The sequence below is a fragment of the Botrytis cinerea genome, chromosome 7 (assembly GCF_000143535.2).
Source record: "Botrytis cinerea B05.10 chromosome 7, complete sequence".
NCBI classification, from domain to species: Eukaryota; Fungi; Ascomycota; class Leotiomycetes; order Helotiales; family Sclerotiniaceae; genus Botrytis; species Botrytis cinerea.
In genome coordinates, this window is record NC_037316.1 from 417,147 (window position 1) to 431,124 (window position 13,978).

Below are 13,978 nucleotides of genomic sequence, written 5' to 3' on the forward strand. Positions count from 1 at the left end.
ATGATATGAATAGATGAATAGACGGTACAGAAGGGGAAAAGGAGATCGCATTATATGGCATATAAGAAAAGTGGAAAGAGCAAGAAAGACTATCCTATTTCTGGAACTTGAACTTGAGCATCAGACGGTAGCGATGTAAGGAAGTAGCGGGCTAGGTCATTTCATTACCTAGCTTATGGAAGAATATACATTGAAACATCTGATTGAAGTTTATGTACTTCATATCTATCATGAGATATCTAGGAGAGATAGTGATGCCGATCATCTCAGAGATGGGAATAATGCATATTCGTATTGAATGTGTAGAGTTGAATACAAGACTCGTACAAATGCAAGTACTTTGCTTCATGGTATGGTATACTTGAAGAGAAGGTAATGATAGAGTTTCTTTTCTCTGCCTGCGACTACTAGGTCTGCAGTGCGTGGCTTCATATTCCTCGCCAGAGAAATCCATCTTGTAGCTGTGCACTTCAGAATACAACATGAACACATCTGTAATCCACAGATTGCAGTCTATCAATGATATATTCCATCAAATCGCCATTTACAACACACAACCAGCACTCCAACTCTCACAACTTCCACACCCTCAATCCCAAACCTCCTCCCCCAACCATATCTCTCCCCCGCTCCCATCCTACTTCTCCACCTCCCCTCCCATCGCACTCCACTCCCCCCAACTCCCCTCAAACTCCCCTACGTTGCTCCACCCATTCCCCCTCGCAATCTGGGCCGCCGCCCGAGACCTCACCCCCGCCTTACAATAAAACACACAGTGCTCCTCCTTCCCCGGCCTCTCAAACCCAAAGCGATCTTCAAATTCTTCTTCGCTAATACTAAACGCATCCGGATACGACGTTATGGAAATATTCACCGCGCTGGGAATGCGTCCCGTTTGCTGCACTTCGAGGGGTGTGCGAACATCGATGATGTGAGTATCGGGATGTGGAGCAGACGTGAGCTTTTGCATCTACAGAAAGAAAAGGTGAGTGAGTAAGCTAGAAAACTCCATTGAAGAAGAAACGGGCAGCAGGAGAGCGCACATCTTCAAAAGTGTAGTATTTAGATTTCGCCTCCGATTCTTGCGAATACGATCGAACTTGTCTTGAATGTCGAGCCGACTCCCGACCCAAGATCCCCGTACTCTTCAACCCGCCATCTCGAATCTGAGCACTAAAACTGTTGCGACTGCTCGTGGAGAAATGCGACATGGTATAGCATTTTGCAGACGAAGCTCCCATGCGCGATTGGAACGCGCGGGCTAATGTGCGAGATACTCGAGGGGTGGACATATTTTCTTCGTTTTTGGTGCCGAAGTTGTGAAGACAGGATCTGTATTCGGTGCTGGGCACTTCAATTGACGACTGCGAGGGTGTGGAAGGTTGGGTTTTGGAAAAGCTCACTTTCTATTCGAGGTTTGGTTTTGATGGCGGGATGAATGGAGGGATGAAATATTACCCCGGATTTTAGGGACGTCTAGCGATCCTTGTTGGATTTCGTCATGTCAATGTCAAGACAAATAACTGAATGCACATCAAAATAAAGAAAACAAAGGGCACCGGACGAAATCACAAGTTGTATTAAAAACAAGATTCTTCATGAATTATGACACAGTAAAAAATCATAGGGCTCGTTCGTCAGTCTATAAGGCGGCTCACCGGGAGTAACAAATAGCCAAACCTGGTTCTCAAACGAGCTCACCGGGAGTTCATCAGGAGCAACTTGCCATGTAAGAGCGTAAGCACCTCAATACTCTTACTTTAAGGAAGACGACAATTTGGCGAGTTACAAAAACAAATCGAGAAATTTCTAGGTAAACAAGATTCAAAGCTAAAATTTTAATTCTCGGACACCTTGGATGGCTGTTGCAAATCAAGTGTATTGTACATCCATGATAGAAGGGAGACAGATTACTTCAAACGAAAGTTGATACACAGTGAGCAATAGGTTAACATGATATATTGTACATGATAATGGGTATCGATCTATTTGTTTGATTTTGAAATGACTTATACTCCTTGAAGATATTCACCCCCCCTTGATTCGGGCCAGCCTTTACTCAGTCTCTTCTCAACCCTTCATCCCCAGACAAAAATGTTTCTCAAGATATCCCCAACTTTAGAACAACATCCTACTTGGATCGGCCCCCTTGGCAGGGTCTTCCGCCTCAGGCTTCTTGGCTACCGGACTTCCATGGGCAAAAAACAACACCTTAATAGCAATTGCCAAACCTGCATGTAGAACAACCACTAAGATAAGTAGTATTTTACTTGTCTGTTTATCCGTAGCGCTGAGAACTGGATATAAATTCCTAAGGAGGAAAGCAACGCTCAACCCAAATCCGACTCCTACGAATACCCAATTCATGATTGTAAAGGATGACCAGGAGACCAATGCGACGGGAATCCATACGAGATTGGAGTAGCCGTAAAGAGCGGCGCATTCAAGAAGATTGGCAGATTCGCTGCCAAAATATTTAAGGGCTAGGAAGAGAAGGATTGGAATTACGAATGTATATCCATAGATTAGACCTGCGGCGCCTGTTGAAGAACCCGAGTTAGTTTTATGTTCGTTTTCTCTAGCCTTGAATGCGCTTCAATTTCCACGCAAGCAAAAGAAAGAACCTACCGCTCAACAGCCCAAAATCGTATGCAAATCTTCCTTCTCCTCTTTCCGCCAGATACAAACTAACCGTTCCTCCCATAAACAATATAAAAATAACCGTCGTAGCAATCCAAAATGGACCATACAAGTCCGGATTCCCCTCTAACACATCCAAGAAATTTGCACGAGGATATAAAGCTGCCCAGCATCGTGCTAGAACGGAAGAAGTATCGACATCGAAGAACTGTGAGTAGAAATGTAGGGACCAGAGATAACGTTTTGAGGTATTGGGACCACCTGCAGTTGCTGGAGCGGGGAGACCAGGCGATGTGGGCTTATGGCGGGATGAGGATGGATTGTTTTCGAAATTGGAATTGTGGAAGGAGAGATCTTCTTGGAGATCAGTGTGGCCTAGATCGCCCTGGGTTTGTTAGTATGAGAAAACGGGTTGATTGAAGACAGGAAAATGAGTCCTGGAGGAAGTAAAAGATGAAACATACTTCCTCATCCACATCGACAACGACATCATATCCAGCTCCTGACATTTTGTTTTGCTGCAACTAGAATGATTTTGATATGGCGAGGATTGTTGCATGAGTGGTGTTCGGTGTTGTAGCTTGGGACAGCTTGCGAATCTGGAGATGGGCGCGCTAAGAGATGCAGGCGATATCATCCCTGCAAAGCGAGCGTTCCGCTGATTAGATGAGATGAGATATCAAAAAGTTGAAAACGAATCCAATGTTATTCTATGGAAGTATCAAAGTCGTATAACGATATATTTTATAATGCTATACTAGGCGTGAATCACTCAGACACATTCATTCAGATGATCATATATAATAATTGATCTAATAAACCACTTGCGATTTTATAACATTGTGTCTTTCACAATAGCCACAATGCTGGGAAGAATTGTGCTGACTGATCCAGCGACAATAAGACTAAAAACTCTTGATATATATCCATCCACCCTTGAAGATGACCGCCGATGATTATATTACCCTTGTTCTACTACGTGCCCAGTAACTCATGATCCCACTCCGTTCAATTCTGGTTGGGTTTCTGCTGGAAGGGACTTTGCCCATCAGGCGAAAGATCTATCTTTTCTTCATCTTCTGTACTCTTCATTTGGCACCAGGTCGCCCGGAAATGATGCTGAGCCAAGGAAGAATATCGGAATACCATGTCACAAAATCGTCGCTTGCTGTAGCACTGGGCAGTAGAGAGTGGATAGATCGTTCCCATGCTGCATCTATCCTGGCCAAAGTGAGAATCCCTCCAACATTGGCCAAAGCCCACTACCGAACTGGAAAGTTAAAATGGAATTAGTTCAGACAGACAGGCACATATCGACTTCAATTTCAACTACACACGAAAGAGTGTTCTTGAAGATATTTGTAATTGGTGTGCTGAATAATCGTCTCATTGCTTCATTTGCCTCATGCTATTGATCTCAAATACAGAGCCGGCCACGCAAAGAATCCATTGATATATCCGCGCACCAATCCTCCCTTCCACAATCTCCCTGTGAACCCAAACGCCATAGGAGCGAAACATTTACTTGAGCTTCTTCTTTGGGCGGAGTTGGTTGGTGTGTCCGCACTTCTTCTTTCTGCAGTTGGTAGCACGGGGAGGGAGACGGGCCTAAATTTGTTCATCAGTATGTCGTAACTTGATGGGAAAAGTCGGAAAACGTACGTAGCACTTTCTGCAGATCATCTTCTCGCAGTTGAACTTGGAGGCAAGGGCCTTAAGAGATGGCTCAATAAGACCACCACGGAGACGGAGGACCAAGTGGAGAGTAGATTCCTATGAGCAAAATAATGTCAATCAACCAATTCCGATACTTCCATCTCGTTGTTCTCTGCAGACATCCTCCAGCTCCGATAATAAATTCCACCAGGCATCCCAATTCTTCGATTTAATCCGGAGTATAAGACAATCGTACCTTTTGGATGTTGTAGTCTGAGAGAGTACGTCCGTCCTCAAGTTGCTTTCCAGCGAAGATCAAACGTTGTTGATCGGGAGGAATTCCCTCCTTGTCTTGGATCTTGGCCTTAACATTGTCGATGGTGTCAGAGGACTCGACCTCAAGGGTGATGGTCTTGCCCGTAAGGGTCTTGACGAAGCTATTAATATATCATCAGTTTCCTATCATTTACATTCGTGTATCGATGTCGCAAATAATTCCGAATAATCGTATAATCTTATGGTAGGTGGCGGGTGGGATATCGGAGTTTCTTACATCTGCACTAAAATCGCAAATAAGGTCAGTAATTACTCGCAAGCATTTTAGATGACCGCAAGAACTGTATATACTTACTGGTTGCTGAGGTTCTTCGATTTGTCGTACTTGTCGTGGAAATCTAAATTTCGAAGTCCCAACTCAAGTCGAATATTGCAAAGAATGTGGGTTGGGAAGCGAGAAAAACCCTAGCGCGTTGAGTCACATGACATGACCAAACACCAACCCTCGAATTTGAGGCTGCCCGCCCATCAAGCAGGTAGCCATCAAGGTGAAAATAGTGGGATGATGTCAGGAAAGAATTGATTTATTGATGTAAACATCGTCGAGTCTGAAGATTCCATTAACTTATATCTTTGGGTATCTATAATAAATCCTAAACACCAATTTCAAAGCAAGATTGCAGCCTTTTCTTTCCAATACATTCGAATCAGAACCATTACCTATACCCGTCCTTCGAAAATCGTATACCAATTAAGGAACCCAATTGCTTCATGTTCACTCTTTCGTAGGAGAATCAACGTCGCCCTCATCGAATCCTTCCTCCCCGACTTCGCGATCCATCCCGACGACATGTGTCATCTCCTGAGCAGCGTTTTCTTCCTCGCTCTCCTGCTCCAACAACTCTTTCCTACGTTCATCTAACATCCATTTTTCTAATTGGATTTCTGTAGTAAAAACGCCGTGTACCATTTTTTGAATAGAAGTTCCAATGTTTCTCGCTACATCAGTCAATGAGAGCACGAAGACATCATTTAAGAAGAGCAACTTACCAGCAATCTCAAAAAAGGCCTTGGCACTTTCAGGTAATTCTTCAACTGTCCGGTATCTTCTATACTTCTCACCTGGACGAACAATATCTTGGGATCCTCCATCGTCCATACGAGCCACTGGCTTTTGAAGGGTTAATGTTTTGTGAACTTCCTTGGCCCGATTGATTGGATCGGGATCAACTATTCCCATTGTCGTCTCAGGTATAATATCCGGCAATGGGAAGAGCTCTAGAATCTGCTGAGGAACTGTTCATAACCTTAGTAAAAAGCATACTCAACTAATGTAGCGTCTGCGCACCTTTTTGATCTCTATCATCGATCCAAGTTTTGTGATACCAATTCATCCAGTCATCCATTTGTTCTCCAGTCATTTTAAAAACGTCTGCATCTGTAATTTTGATCTCGTCTCCACGCTTCATACCTTCAATCGGATCATCGAACATAATACTTTGCCATTTAGCCCAGTTGATTCTTGCAGCTTTGGCATCTAGATTGCCTTCTGGGTGACGTTGTATGTCATCGAATGGCTGGCTGAGTTTTGTGGCAATAACTATCAGACTGGCGAGCTGATATTCTGGATACCCAGTTGTTCCATGTAGCCGCTTGTTATGGATTGGGTATGAAAAATTGTATTCCAGAATCTCAGCAAGATGATTTACAGCCATGTAAATGTCAACTGAGAAAGTTTAGATTTAAATAAAACTCTGAATCTGAGGTTGAGAACACACCTGTGAGACCCAGATCTCTAACACTCTTGTATAGAAGCAATTTGTGGTTTATTGGGGGAAACACCATTTCGAAATTGAAATTGAAAAAAGAAACCATGTCAAGTACTGTCTGATGAAGTCTATGCCCATTCAAGATACCATGGATTTCGAGTGCTCTGAAATAATGACCTGGTAATCGAGATCTCATATCTTTAGGTATTTCTTTAATCTGCATTCGTTTAGTAAATATGAATCTATATTCTAGAACCTCACTTACCGCTCGAGTATAAAGAATCTCATCCCTGGTTGCCCATCTGTATATTTCCCCTAAACTTGTTGGCAATCGCAAAAGCAATGTTCCAAGGTAACAAAACCCCAGAGTCTCAATCAACTTTGGAAGATTTTTCTTGGCCCTAGATGCTCTTTTCCTACTCATAACAGTCGAGGCCGTACTTCTATACCCCGTCCCATCCGTATCCGTGTCGTCTCCTTCTGTCGTTGACCCAAATTCGGTCCCATACTCACTTCTCTCATCTCCCGAACCTTGTAAAACTCTCAGTCTCAATTCCCACAAATCTCTTACGATAGTTTCTAATTCTTTTGGAAAGCCCTTCACTGTCACTAACCAGTGGGTTTGTTTCCAAAGAATTAATTGGTAACATTGTAGGTAGAGTTGTGTGGCATCACGACCCCCGAAAACTTTTTCCACCTGCTCCTTTTCCTCCCGCCGCTTTCTTGACTTCTTTCCTTGTTGATTCCAGTCATCCTCATCTTGTTGAGTTTGCGTAAAACCCTAGAGTGTGTTATTTTGTGATACTTTTGGTCTGGAAGCGTCGTCTACAAACCGCTTGCTCGTGGCCTCGTTGACAAAACTTTTTACCATCTTCAATATAGAATTTTCGAGCGCGACATCCTTCTTCACTACATGTCTCCCCTCTGCGAAACTTATGATAATCAATCGCCGATGACATAGCTGATAGTAGAGATTAACACTTTGGCAATTCTCGAATCATGACTTCCAGTGACACATTCAGTACATGGAATCGGGTGCCCAGTTTCCGGGAATCGTTTAGGTGGAAAAATCGACGCTAAAAGCGGGTGGATATAGCTCGTCTACTTTTTTTTTTTAAATGTACTACTACTTCGCTGATGAAATTGTAAATTCATGCGTCTCACGTAGATTCTTGACAACTGGGAGATAATTTTTTATTTCGTGAAGACAAACTATGTAGCATGCCCGCTTGACTACGCCGGTCAAGGATACCATAAAACAGCATTCAGCTATGAAATTATGATACTGGGGAAGCTAGGAGAGATAAGATAACCAGTATGACCAAGTTTTCGTAGATCAAATCGCCCCAACGTAGACCATAAGAATGCAGATATCCGAAAGCATCATATTCCTCTGAATTTAAAGGACCTTCGAGCGAACAGATATTCACGCAAAACAACCCATGCTATTGCGAAAATCCCGGTGATATTACTTTCAGATATTTAACCAGATTTTGGTGCCTCCTTTCCATCGATAGCGAGTTGCTCACCCATAGCAGTGAGGACAATGACGTCTAGAAGAATTTGTTAGTTGTGTTTTAGAGATTTTCCAATCATGCGTTACTTACTGGTGTCCTTTTCAGAGTCGAAAAGAGCACGGATCTTTTGTCCGACCTCTCCATCTGGCAACTTGACATCATCCTTAGTATCACCTCCCTCAGACATCAAGGAGAGGAAATCATCATCGATGTCAAGCTTTATAGATTCGTTAGTGAACGCGCCCAACAATTGACCATGTATTTATATTCTTACCAATTGGTACTCGATACGGGAAACGTTAGGGACATCCATGTTGTGGGTGGATGGGCAAAGTTCTTCGAGCTTCTTTCCGGTGAAGATATCGGTGGCGATGAGATGGACTTTGGCGTGACCGTGCTTACCAGTCTTGGAGGTAGACATGTCGACGATCTTGCAAGGGCGGCCCTTGATGACGACGTGGCCGTTCTTTCTCAAGGCAGAACATTGCATGGGGAAGGTGGTAGATGCACCGGCATCGGCAGAATCGAAGGTGTGCTCATGCTATTAAAAGGAATAATGGTCAGTTGTCAGGTTTTTATCGTCTTCGTCGTCGTTGATTTTGGTCGATATGCACGCAAAGCGAATTTGGTGCGGGGGGGGGAAAGAGTGCATGTGCGGGGTGAAATCAACACACAAAAAGAAAGGACAAAATTCAAACTTACTTGAGAGTCATCAACTGGGGCTTCTCCAGACATCTTGAGAGGTATTGGGGGGATTTGGGGAGGTAGAATAAAAATTGATAGAGTTGAGGAGTCGTGATGAGAATGATTGCGAAAAGATTAGGAGGTGTGGAAGAATTTATAAATTCGAGGAAGAATAGAAAGTGGTGTGTGGAAGGGAATCTGGTCCTGGAAAGATTGGTAGATTTTAGCGACCATTAGTTCCAGTTTTTTTGTGAAAAAAAGTCGAGGGTGGAGACAGTGCGACCAGTGAAATTGTTGTATTTGAACTTCATTCCTATTACGGTTATTGGATAAATCGAGCATGGAAGAGTGGCTGAAAAACAGAACGCTGGGTCTCGGGTGTTGATTGGCTGCCTGGATCAGCTATTGTTTGTTATATCAAAGCCAGCTGGGCATGTTGGGATGCAAAGTGAGGGGAACACTGGTCACATGACATTACATTGCTGAAAGGTGGAAGGAAGAGTGGCTGGTATATCATCAGTACGTCCAGATCCTCGCCAATCCAGCTTGTGTGTAGAAGCTCGAGAGAAGGAATAAAAGTATATGCACAACTTTATCATCCAGTCTTCTCTTATCAGGGTCATAGGTGGAGGGAGGTACTACGTCTACGTCCAGCCACAGACACCAGCCACTCTACTCTGTGGCTGGACTTGAGTCACATTCCTTATCGCTATCGCTATCACTTCATACACACATCCCATCAGTGCCTTGTAACCTACCGCCTGGGTATTTCACTCCCTTCAACAATGATACAAAAGCTTTCGAAAGCCGCTTGAGTAAGTAAGAAGGCAATAAGAGAGGTCCTCGTCCGTGTCGAGATGTGATGCTTGAGTCATTTTCCTGGTATAGCTTCTGCAATCGAGGTAATTATTTTCCATTACTTCGCTTTGTTACCTATTTCAAAGCTTTGGCTGCTGAGGATGCCATGTTCGATAATCTGGTCTGTTCCGTATCGATAAGCTGAAGCTCCCTTTAGTTCACACTCTACTACTTGATTCAGATTACACCAGGAGTAACACCTCAAGTATTCCATATTAAATACAAACCTTTCCCATCTTAATCTATTGTTGGCGCATGGGGAGAGGAATTAATTGCTTTGCTTTTTGGCCATCAGGATGTGGTCATTAGATCGATTATCCGGACACACAACACCTTCTGCCTCTCCACCTCCCCCGTTAAATAGGATCCCAAATCTCCCTCGTCGTCCGAGTCATCTTGTGCCATCCCCAGTTGGTGGTAGACCTCCTTTCAACCCAAGATCGTCTTCCCTGTCGTTAATCTCCAATGACTCTAATTCATCGTTGCTATCATCACGGAGACCCAATGGTTCGAATCTCAAACAAGCAGTCACATCTCCGAATGTGCCAGATCCTTTGGAGGTTTTGGGAACACTACTGAATAATGGGGAAGAGACAAAATTGCCATCAGCGAAAAGCCCGGGGGCGACAAATGGGACAGTTGCTCCCATTGAAGAGGAAGACGATGAAGGCGAATGGGATTTCGGAGGTTTAAGTCTGCAAGACATTGTAGCAGGAGAACCTCTCGATGTTGAGGATGAGCATGTGTATAAATCTCAAACGCTGGAAGAATGTATGTCTGATACTTCCCAAATTGCAGTGCGCAATTGCTGATAGCTTCAACAGATGAGCGCGAGAAAGAGAAGTTTGAAGACCTCCATCGATCAATTCGCGCCTGCGATGACGTTCTTAATTCAGTCGAGATAAACCTCACAAGCTTTCAAAACGACCTTGCTATGGTATCTGCGGAGATTGAAACTCTGCAAGCACGATCGACGGCTTTGAGTGTAAGGTTGGAAAATCGCAAAGTAGTAGAGAACGGACTTGGGCCTATAGTGGAGGAGATCAGTGTCTCTCCAGCTGTCGTTAAAAAAATTGTGGATGGAGCTATAGATGAAGCTTGGGTTCGAGCATTGGCGGAAGTTGAGAAACGATCAAAAGCAATGGATGCTAAATCGAAGGAGCAACGTACTATAAAGGGCGTGAACGATCTTAAGCCTTTACTGGAGAATCTAGTTTCCAAGGTAGACTCGCCTACTCTGGTCTCTCCTACAAATATATTGACTTTAATATCTAGGCATTGGAAAGAATCAGAGATTTCCTCGTTGCTCAAGTGAAAGCATTGCGATCGCCCAATATAAATGCACAGATCATTCAGCAACAGCACTTTCTTCGCTATAAGGATTTATATGCATTCTTGCATAGACATCACCCAAAGTTGGCTGAGGAGCTTGGTCAAGCATATATGAATACAATGCGATGGTACTTCCTTAATCAGTTCACGAGGTATTTGAAGGCGTTGGAAAAGATCAAGCTTCATGTGTTGGACAGATACGATGTGCTCGGATCAGATGACGGGTCTCGTAAGGCCACTCTTCTTTCAGGATCCAAACAGACAGGTCCACCACACGACGCATTCAATCTAGGTCGACGAATCGACCTTCTCAAGACGCCAAACCAAACTGCACTTCCCTCTTTCTTAGCCGAAGAAGACAAACAAACCCACTATATGGAATTTCCTTTCCGTAACTTCAACCTCGCACTGATTGATAACGCTTCCGCCGAATACTCCTTTCTTACCTCTTTCTTCTCTCCCTCTCTAAGCTACGCTACCATTTCCCGACACTTCAACTACATCTTCGAACCCACTTTTTCCCTCGGCCAATCTCTCACCAAATCCCTCATCCACGAGTCCCATGATTGTCTCGGCCTCCTCCTATGTGTGCGCTTGAATCAACACTTTGCATTTTCCCTTCAACGCCGCAAGATCCCCGCTGTAGATTCCTACATAAATGCAACATCCATGCTCCTCTGGCCACGCTTCCAACTCACAATGGATATCCACTGCGAATCCGTCCGCACCCTAACATCCGCTCTCCCTACCCGCAAACCCTCAGCTTCGGAACAAGCTAAACAATCTGCAGCTCCACACTTCATGACCCAACGTTTCGGTCAATTCCTACAGGGTATCTTAGAATTGAGTACGGAAGCGGGAGATGATGAACCTGTAGCGAGTAGTTTGGCAAGATTGAGAGGCGAGATGGAAGCATTTTTGACAAAGTGCGCGGGGGTTATGCCGGATAAGAGGAAGAAGGAACGATTTTTGTTTAATAATTATTCGTTGATTTTGACAATTGTAGGGGACGTAGAGGGTAAATTAGCCGGGGAACAAAGGGCGCATTTTGAGGAGCTGAAGAAAGCTTTTGGAGATGGTGTCTGATCCTTCACTTCATTTTGATACTTAATTGGAAGTTTTTGAGCGTGTACACTTATCAAAGCGTATTATTTGATCATGTATTTTGTATTTGTGAAGAGAAACAAAGAACTTTTATTATGGTAGAAATAGAGCCGGAAATAATCTATGCTGTGGAAGAAACCATGTTCCACCCAACCATTAATTACGCCGTCTATACTCCATTCCCAATGCCCCTGCGACCTTATACACAGTCAATAGACCCCACCCATCCTATGTTTTAATGGACATTGTAACCCCCGCCCATTAATTCCCAGAAAAGTCCAACTGCAGACGTCCAGCGTCTTCCTGTTACATTTGACCTAGGCAAACAATGATATGAGAAAATTCCGACCAAAATTGCAACACCAATAGCCTTAGCAGGCCGTCTGTATCTCCACATCATCTTTAACAGCTCATCACGCTTCGCAGCCCATTGTAATTCCTTGACTTGCTGCGCAAAATACCTCTGGCCATCTGAAAGGCTCTGTTTTGTGATCTGATCAGACCAACGAGCGGTTTTAAGGACGCTAGATGAAGATATCCATCTCCAGGAGGGCAAAGTTTCAGGCGGATGCTCCTCAAATAATTTGACAGTGTTGGAAATGAGAGATTCGAGATCGAGAGGTTTAGGTAGTTTCGAAAGTATAGAATGTAACATTTCCGGTTCATCGGCGGGTGTCTCGAAAAGCTCTTCGGAGCGTGAAAGGACAATTTGTGCAAACATATAAACAGAAAAGACAGCCTCTCGTGCCAATAAAACGTCGAAAAGTCGAGCAATATCACCATATTCTTGTATATCATGTGCGTACATTGTAAGGGTGCCCGAGAGAGCAAAGAATGGTTGGGTTTGCGAGAGGTGAGTGCAAAGAGCAGGAGAGACAGTATTTATGATGGATGGAATGAGGCGAAGTTGTGCGAGAGCTGGGGATAGAGTCGGAAGCATAAAGTCTCGAATTCGAAGTGCAGAAAGCCGAGCAACTGAGGGGGTGCGAGTAGTAGGTGGGAGAACAAGAAGAAGTACTTGGCAGATATCGTGGTAACCTTGAAAGTAGCAGAGATAAGGATTGCAACGCAAGACTTCAATAATGAGGTCAGAGAGTTCTTCCTTTCTATGGCCAATCTCTTTCGAGGTTTGATCTGGGTAACAATTAGCTTGTGCTGGCTATGCTGCTTCATCGTGTTTCCGTAACCATACCATTTGGGTAGTATATGAAAGACCGATTGACATCCAGAGCAACCTGATCCTCATCCCCATGCTTTGGCAGTTCCCTCCAGCTCGTCAAGTTGCCCTTTGTGTCGCCGTGTTTATCGTCACAACCGAGGAGTATAGGCCCTATTATTCATTGTCAATATCCAATTGCAAGGTCTGTCCGGGGAGCTTGAACGTCTTACATGCTTGACGACGAACTTCATCTGAGATCAAGCCATCTTTCGATGTTGCTAATTCTCTAATAGCCTCCAAATCCTTCCATTTGCACGCCTCCAAGATCTTTACTTCCTTTTCAGTAGGCTCTCGTGGTTGCTTCTCTTTGATGGAATGTGAGGGGGAGCGGGACGAGGCTCTTGAGGAGCTTGCCGAGGACTTCTCTTCCTTGATGGGCTGCTCATTAGACTCCATATTGAGTATGATGAAATCTCGAGAGTCGAATTATCATGATAGCCTCTTGTAAAGTCGGAAAAAGGAATCCGACAAAGGGCCAATAAGTCACTTGCAGTGAGGCTCGCAGAGTATCCCTTCCATTGTTGTCCAGTTTCATAGCTTCGCGTAAAAATAGAGTAGAAGCGACCTTGATGGTTTCCCGTCTTCAGTCAGGGATTCTTTTCAATCCATGTCGGATAAAATATGATAACCAAAATATGACATCCAGTTGAAAAGGGTACGAATGAATTTTTCCAGAGAATACTTTACGTTTTCTAGAGATAGATAAATGTCTGAAGTCTTACATTTTCTACGATATTTCGGGCCGAAAGAGGTCTATCAATCAGCCTTGTTTTGTAAAGGCTAAATACAAATACAGAAGTCACGATCAAGGTCACATTCCTACCCAGCATCCAGGCCATACATATATCAGATACTGGACCGGTAAATTTGTATTGATACGACGATTCGTGCTGGCCACGGCATTTCAAATTCTCAAGTGGTGG

General features: G+C 43.9%; 7 protein-coding genes across 8 annotated transcripts; 1 reads left to right on the forward strand and 6 right to left on the reverse strand.

Annotated features, from left to right (window-relative positions):
- Window positions 1–273: 273 nt before the first annotated feature.
- On the reverse strand, window positions 274–1,412 carry BCIN_07g01130 (hypothetical protein). Its single transcript, XM_001551465.2, has 2 exons — window positions 1,044–1,412; window positions 274–970 (listed from the first exon to the last, which is right to left on the reverse strand). Exons 1-2 carry the CDS (start codon window positions 1,290–1,292, stop codon window positions 638–640), a joined length of 582 nt encoding a protein of 193 aa, XP_001551515.2. The 5' UTR covers window positions 1,293–1,412; the 3' UTR covers window positions 274–637.
- A 525-nt stretch (window positions 1,413–1,937) lies between these two features.
- BCIN_07g01140 (hypothetical protein) lies at window positions 1,938–3,197 on the reverse strand. The gene is made up of 3 exons (XM_001551464.2): window positions 3,105–3,197; window positions 2,629–3,025; window positions 1,938–2,540 (listed from the first exon to the last, which is right to left on the reverse strand). Exons 1-3 carry the CDS (start codon window positions 3,147–3,149, stop codon window positions 2,119–2,121), a joined length of 864 nt encoding a protein of 287 aa, XP_001551514.1. The 5' UTR covers window positions 3,150–3,197; the 3' UTR covers window positions 1,938–2,118.
- Window positions 3,198–3,984: 787 nt separating this feature from the next.
- On the reverse strand, window positions 3,985–4,971 carry BCIN_07g01150 (hypothetical protein). Its single transcript, XM_024693831.1, has 5 exons — window positions 4,928–4,971; window positions 4,850–4,856; window positions 4,553–4,733; window positions 4,303–4,413; window positions 3,985–4,248 (listed from the first exon to the last, which is right to left on the reverse strand). Coding segments are annotated over exons 1-5 (387 nt in total). The 5' UTR covers window positions 4,929–4,971; the 3' UTR covers window positions 3,985–4,161.
- Window positions 4,972–5,181: 210 nt separating this feature from the next.
- On the reverse strand, window positions 5,182–7,348 carry BCIN_07g01160 (hypothetical protein). Of its 2 annotated transcripts, XM_024693832.1 has the most exons (6): window positions 7,175–7,348; window positions 6,607–7,122; window positions 6,351–6,558; window positions 5,921–6,298; window positions 5,623–5,868; window positions 5,182–5,571 (listed from the first exon to the last, which is right to left on the reverse strand). In XM_024693832.1, the coding sequence occupies exons 1-6, from the start codon at window positions 7,298–7,300 to the stop codon at window positions 5,348–5,350; spliced, it is 1,698 nt and encodes a 565-aa protein (XP_024549622.1). In that variant the 5' UTR covers window positions 7,301–7,348; the 3' UTR covers window positions 5,182–5,347. The 2 variants fall into 2 exon arrangements, with proteins under 2 accessions (XP_024549622.1, XP_024549621.1); XM_024693833.1 differs by having other exon boundaries at window positions 6,607–7,348.
- Window positions 7,349–7,514: 166 nt separating this feature from the next.
- On the reverse strand, window positions 7,515–8,706 carry BCIN_07g01170 (hypothetical protein). The gene is made up of 4 exons (XM_001551462.2): window positions 8,561–8,706; window positions 8,133–8,399; window positions 7,949–8,075; window positions 7,515–7,894 (listed from the first exon to the last, which is right to left on the reverse strand). The coding sequence occupies exons 1-4, from the start codon at window positions 8,591–8,593 to the stop codon at window positions 7,824–7,826; spliced, it is 498 nt and encodes a 165-aa protein (XP_001551512.1). The 5' UTR covers window positions 8,594–8,706; the 3' UTR covers window positions 7,515–7,823.
- Window positions 8,707–9,329: 623 nt separating this feature from the next.
- Bcvps52 lies at window positions 9,330–11,977 on the forward strand. Its single transcript, XM_024693834.1, has 4 exons — window positions 9,330–9,444; window positions 9,558–10,171; window positions 10,225–10,622; window positions 10,676–11,977. The coding sequence occupies exons 2-4, from the start codon at window positions 9,697–9,699 to the stop codon at window positions 11,816–11,818; spliced, it is 2,016 nt and encodes a 671-aa protein (XP_024549623.1). The 5' UTR covers window positions 9,330–9,444; window positions 9,558–9,696; the 3' UTR covers window positions 11,819–11,977.
- On the reverse strand, window positions 11,978–13,640 carry Bcgyp8. The gene is made up of 3 exons (XM_001551460.2): window positions 13,226–13,640; window positions 13,029–13,166; window positions 11,978–12,970 (listed from the first exon to the last, which is right to left on the reverse strand). Exons 1-3 carry the CDS (start codon window positions 13,449–13,451, stop codon window positions 12,072–12,074), a joined length of 1,263 nt encoding a protein of 420 aa, XP_001551510.1. The 5' UTR covers window positions 13,452–13,640; the 3' UTR covers window positions 11,978–12,071.
- Between the last annotated feature and the right edge of the window lie 338 nt (window positions 13,641–13,978).

What these genes read in the sequence shown, in the direction of transcription:
- BCIN_07g01130 (XM_001551465.2), bottom strand. Translation starts at nt 1,292, where the DNA reads ATGTCCACCCCTCGAGTATCTCGCACATTAGCCCGCGCGTTCCAATCG. An exon ending in AATACTACACTTTTGAAGAT is followed by an intron (nt 971 to 1,043) that starts GTGCGCTCTCCT and finishes TTCTTTCTGTAG; the next exon opens with ATGCAAAAGCTCACGTCTGC.
- BCIN_07g01140 (XM_001551464.2), bottom strand. Translation starts at nt 3,149, where the DNA reads ATGTCAGGAGCTGGATATGATGTCGTTGTCGATGTGGATGAGGAA. An exon ending in TTGTCGATGTGGATGAGGAA is followed by an intron (nt 3,026 to 3,104) that starts GTATGTTTCATC and finishes TAACAAACCCAG; the next exon opens with GGCGATCTAGGCCACACTGA. An exon ending in CGATTTTGGGCTGTTGAGCG is followed by an intron (nt 2,541 to 2,628) that starts GTAGGTTCTTTC and finishes GTTCTTCAACAG; the next exon opens with GCGCCGCAGGTCTAATCTAT.
- BCIN_07g01150 (XM_024693831.1), bottom strand. An exon ending in CAGACTACAACATCCAAAAG is followed by an intron (nt 4,414 to 4,552) that starts GTACGATTGTCT and finishes TTTTGCTCATAG; the next exon opens with GAATCTACTCTCCACTTGGT. An exon ending in TGATCTGCAGAAAGTGCTAC is followed by an intron (nt 4,249 to 4,302) that starts GTACGTTTTCCG and finishes GAACAAATTTAG; the next exon opens with GCCCGTCTCCCTCCCCGTGC.
- BCIN_07g01160 (XM_024693832.1), bottom strand. Translation starts at nt 7,300, where the DNA reads ATGTCATCGGCGATTGATTATCATAAGTTTCGCAGAGGGGAGACATGT. An exon ending in TAGAGATCTGGGTCTCACAG is followed by an intron (nt 6,299 to 6,350) that starts GTGTGTTCTCAA and finishes AAACTTTCTCAG; the next exon opens with TTGACATTTACATGGCTGTA. An exon ending in CGATGATAGAGATCAAAAAG is followed by an intron (nt 5,869 to 5,920) that starts GTGCGCAGACGC and finishes GGTTATGAACAG; the next exon opens with TTCCTCAGCAGATTCTAGAG.
- BCIN_07g01170 (XM_001551462.2), bottom strand. Translation starts at nt 8,593, where the DNA reads ATGTCTGGAGAAGCCCCAGTTGATGACTCTCAA. An exon ending in CCCGTATCGAGTACCAATTG is followed by an intron (nt 8,076 to 8,132) that starts GTAAGAATATAA and finishes GAATCTATAAAG; the next exon opens with CTTGACATCGATGATGATTT. An exon ending in CGACTCTGAAAAGGACACCA is followed by an intron (nt 7,895 to 7,948) that starts GTAAGTAACGCA and finishes AAATTCTTCTAG; the next exon opens with ACGTCATTGTCCTCACTGCT.
- Bcvps52 (XM_024693834.1), top strand. Translation starts at nt 9,697, where the DNA reads ATGTGGTCATTAGATCGATTATCCGGACACACAACACCTTCTGCCTCT. An exon ending in ATCTCAAACGCTGGAAGAAT is followed by an intron (nt 10,172 to 10,224) that starts GTATGTCTGATA and finishes TAGCTTCAACAG; the next exon opens with ATGAGCGCGAGAAAGAGAAG. An exon ending in TGGAGAATCTAGTTTCCAAG is followed by an intron (nt 10,623 to 10,675) that starts GTAGACTCGCCT and finishes TTTAATATCTAG; the next exon opens with GCATTGGAAAGAATCAGAGA.
- Bcgyp8 (XM_001551460.2), bottom strand. Translation starts at nt 13,451, where the DNA reads ATGGAGTCTAATGAGCAGCCCATCAAGGAAGAGAAGTCCTCGGCAAGC. An exon ending in TGAAGTTCGTCGTCAAGCAT is followed by an intron (nt 13,167 to 13,225) that starts GTAAGACGTTCA and finishes AATGAATAATAG; the next exon opens with GGCCTATACTCCTCGGTTGT. An exon ending in TTTCATATACTACCCAAATG is followed by an intron (nt 12,971 to 13,028) that starts GTATGGTTACGG and finishes ATTGTTACCCAG; the next exon opens with ATCAAACCTCGAAAGAGATT.